General features: G+C 33.5%; 1 protein-coding gene across 4 annotated transcripts; it reads right to left on the minus strand.

Annotated features, from left to right (window-relative positions):
• Positions 1-1,270: 1,270 nt before the first annotated feature.
• Positions 1,271-4,488, minus strand: LOC108324027 (uncharacterized). Of its 4 annotated transcripts, none has more exons than XM_017556813.2 (3): positions 4,298-4,437; positions 3,963-4,056; positions 1,271-2,327 (listed from the first exon to the last, which is right to left on the minus strand). In XM_017556813.2, the coding sequence occupies exon 3, from the start codon at positions 2,325-2,327 to the stop codon at positions 1,548-1,550; it is 780 nt and encodes a 259-aa protein (XP_017412302.1). In that variant the 5' UTR covers positions 3,963-4,056; positions 4,298-4,437; the 3' UTR covers positions 1,271-1,547. The 4 variants fall into 4 exon arrangements, with proteins under 4 accessions (XP_017412302.1, XP_017412301.1, XP_017412299.1 ...); XM_017556812.2 differs by having other exon boundaries at positions 1,271-2,331; XM_017556810.2 differs by lacking the exon at positions 3,963-4,056 and having other exon boundaries at positions 1,271-2,331; positions 4,298-4,488.

Here is a 4,488-nt window from a genome sequence, read left to right on the forward strand (position 1 = left end):
AATATTCATCAATTAAATTAGTATTGAGAAATAGAAAATAGATGAATCAAAGCAAGAAGTATTCGACTACCTACCCTTAGAAATTAATCGAATCTACATAATAAAACAATAAGCAAATAAGATGAATAAAAACATAAGTTAAACAATATGTGTAGAAAAAAAAATTAAGTGATGTCAACTAAAAACAACCCACACTGACTTAAAAAAAACGTGTTTAATATCAATAAAAAAATTCAAACGACACCTAAAAATAGTAATCATATATATTGAAAACAAATATTATTAATATTAATTAAAAAAATAATTACGATTCACTTTTAACATAAAAAAATTGTCAATATCAATAAAAAATTGTACTGTGTAAAAAATACTTCAATCTTCACTAAATTTATATCTAAGTCAAACAGAAAATATAAAGAAAAAAGAGAATTAAAAAGAATAAAGTAAAATTTAAAATTCTTTAGTTTAAAATAATCAAATTATCATCACAAGTTTAAAAAATATAAGTTCTTTGAAATTTATATCCAAACAACATATTATTTATTGTAAAATATTATAAATTTTCTATAAAAATAAATTATCCTCTGCATTTTTCATGGGACACCAAGAACTCAAAATAAAAAACATAATTTTATAAGATTCTCGACATTCATTTATGCTACTGTACGAAAGCACAGGCTGAGATTCATTGTAATGCTTGTTTCTACCTTACCAGTAGTGAATTTTAAAAGCAACCACTCCATTTTTGCATGATTCCTCTATGACTTCCCTTTTCTTCTATCTACTCATTAAAAATATCAATGCTATGTATTTCAATTATATGTGTTGCTAATTCCTTCAAACCAAAAGCACTAAACACACAGTGATATTATTAAGAAAGGACATTGCTGGCCATGTGTAGTGCTGTGTTGATTTTACAGCTTTCTTTACTTCACTCAGTGATAGTCAAACACATGCATTTTAATTCAGTAGTCCTCAGTGGCACTTTGACCAGGGAGAAACAAAAATAAAACAAAAAGATAGCCTTGCAATTGAACATTAGTATCCCCAAGTGCAAGAACAGCAATCATGAAAATGTTACTTTGTTGATTTCAAAATGCATCTTACAAATACATCACCCTACATTCCCAACTTTTCTTGAAGTCCTCCCTATCATATACAGGAATGAGGTAAAGTCCTCTGATATTCTTCACCATTCTATTATTCATTCTCTTTAGGTTGATAATCAACCATTATTTTTATAGAAGCATCTGTCATGCCATTATAAAACTCAACCTTCAATGAATTATGCACTGAACAAATCTAGCAGTATTTACCATTCATGAAGCTTCTTTTACCTCGGTTGACATATTAAATGTTGAAATTCCCAAGGTAGAGGAAATGAAAATTCATACCTGACCAAATCATGTGTATCATGCTTGTTTAAACTTTAAAGAACAACTCTACAGCATAACAAAAATCATTTTATTTATAGACAATATTTAGAGATGGTTGAAATTTCACAACAGCCTTTAAGAGCTGAAGCATTTTATTGGAGTGTAGCCGAGCTAAGAGCTTTTCTCACCACCTGTACCGCAATTATCATCAAGGGTTCCAGTTCCATCTAGCCACTCCTCTAGTTTAGCTTCTTTACAAGCTTTGAAGTCTTCATATATATCTGATGATACTGATAATAAATTAATGCTGATATCACTTGCATCATGCTCTTCATGTTGAGACTCATCTTCACCCTGGCTTGCTACAGGCAACTCTTCAGTTTTGGCAGCCCAAAAAGATGAAGAAATGCTTCCTGATGAGACTGACAATGGCAAATTAGGGTAAATATGCGGTTTTTCATCCATGGAATCTATTGATCCACTAGCATCATGTTGTCGCCACTTGAAGCTGCTAGCCTTCTGTTTTGCTGACATCAAAACATTTGAAAAATAGTTATTTCTGTTTTTGTTTCCCTCGTGAGTATCAAAACTAGCTCTTTCTGAACGAGAACGTGACAGTGGACTAATCAACCCTCTCTTCGGCTGTTTTGTTTCTATAATATTCAGAGATTTCTTAATCTCTCCAATCATCTTATCAGCTATGGGAAATCCATGCTCTTTCATTGATCGAACCACCGTGACAGAGTCCTCCAAATCTTCGGTTTGCAAAGTTGTTTCATGGGATTTCTCAACAACATTTTTCTTAACTTCGATGACATTAGGTACTGCATTTTGGGCATGCTGTTGGATAAAGAAAAGCCCAACAGATGGTTCATTTGCCACGTATTTGGTCATCTCTGCCATGCATTCACTTATCTCCACAAAACCATCAATGATGGAGAAATCACGCATCTTCCTGGGGTAAAAACATATTTCATGATTGTTGTTATCCAAAAATGAAACAAAACAAGATAACTAGGTAAAAACAAGAGAGTAACAAATTGAACAGAGATATTAGCCCGTAGATGAGGAAAATTTAATTTACACAACCGATAGATTGATACATTTCATTCTGTGATCCAAATCCTGAAGAGTGTCAACAGATACTATTAATTTCTATGAAACAGATAATACACACAATTAGATGCACATTCTGAAAAGAAAAATACAGGGTACGTTCAATTGCTACAGGGGGCATCAGACACAATGTGTGTAATTCTTTTCTAAAGCATATTACGCTAACCTTTATTTTGACTGTTCAGTTATGATGAGAATGAAATTTTGAATTGAAAGGATTCCATATTTTTACCAGAGTGATTCAGGCATAGGATTTAAGATAGTAAGCTCCATTTAAGTTTGGCTACAAATTTTTTTAACTCAAACATATACGAATGAGTTCCATAGCAATTCTATCCCTCTCCTGCGACATTAAGCTAAAACCTGTTGAAACATACCAAGAAATTGCTGCAAAAAAAGGAATTGTATGGAGGAGAGACAAGTATATAGCATCAAAAGAGGACGTTGTGGTTGTGACAGAACAAGAATGAGGATACAGACTTGACAGATTATAGAGAGGATTTTTATACATTTATTGGCCACGACACAAAAGGAATTGTTTATGAAAGGAGACTAGAAGGCAAAACAAACATGCCAAATCAGAAGCCTCTACACCAACATGGTTCTAACAGAACTGGAAAAGTTCAAAGGAAGTATAAAACATGGAACAAGAGAAAAAAGAAACATCAAAGAAAATTTAGAAAAATGATAAAAAAAACATCTAAAATATTCAAAAAATAAGACTATCTCAATTGCAAAGAAAACAGATAAGAGAAACAAGAGAATACGTGAGATATGAACTTCAAGAGACTGGAACAAAACTATAATACTACTTTATCAAATATTCAAACTCTCGTAGCATTAACTATAAATGAACTTTTTTCTCCATTTATCCTGACTTGCACTAAACAGTAATAAACCTAACATGAAACCATTCGAGGAGCATTAGAACCCTAACATGAAACCTTCACGCAGAGATCAAAATCATAAAGGTGGAAACAGGGGAAACAATCAAGCTCCCTTAACATGCTATTGTTCCTCCCTCCATCATATTTGTTAAACAAAGTTACAAGTATAACGTATCCCCGCCACCAAAAAAAAATTTGACCACTTTAATCCTTAATCACAAAGTGACAAATTCCCGTAACTCTCCACACATTTACTTCACTCCAATCAAATACACCAATAAGAAAATTAATGAGAGGAACACTTGTGATGCGTGAAAGCCTGGAGACTTGTAACCACAATGCAATTACCAACATCAAAGAACCATTACGTATACTGTACCTCAAAAAAATGATTTTTTTAATCCTTAATCACAAAAATAATCAATACCCATAATTCTCTACAATACGTTTTTTTCAGGTCAATCAAATAATATAACACAAAATTAATCAGATGCACAGTTGCGGCGCGTGAGAGCCAATAGACTTGTATCCAAACTGCAATTACCAACAAGGAAGACCAGGGACAAAATGAAAAACAGCTTACTATTAGGATAACATCCAGAATTTCATACAAAAACCATGGTCAGAGGAGATCCACCGCCCCAAAGGGCATTTGATGTGAGTATCGATGTCAAGTCCTACAAGAATTTGAAACAAAGGTTGACTTTGTTGCTGCAAAATCGGTAATCTAGCTGGAAAATCAGCTCTAATTAAAGGAAGAAGGTGAAAAAGAAATGAGAGGAAAAAGGTGGATTTGATTTATTTGCACCCATACGGAGCCATGATGGTGATAGGAGTTAGGTGGGTTAGTGAAAAATTATAAGAGGATTGTGATTATTGTCAAGAAACTGTAAGGAGAAGAAGAGATAGAGAACCTACCCTACAGTGGGAGCAGTCAAACCAAGGTGTGAGGAAGCATTAGCAACAGCAGGAGGAGAGAGAGTCATGCCAGTGCCGGCGTTTCCTTTGGTTCTTTAGAAGTTACTCTTACGATGTTGTCCTTGTCTTTTCTTTTCTACGTATTGGTGTGCTTAGTCCACCACCACACGCGATGCAACACTGATAATAAC

The sequence above is a fragment of the Vigna angularis genome, chromosome 3 (genome assembly GCF_016808095.1).
Source record: "Vigna angularis cultivar LongXiaoDou No.4 chromosome 3, ASM1680809v1, whole genome shotgun sequence".
Classification (NCBI taxonomy): domain Eukaryota; kingdom Viridiplantae; phylum Streptophyta; class Magnoliopsida; order Fabales; family Fabaceae; genus Vigna; species Vigna angularis.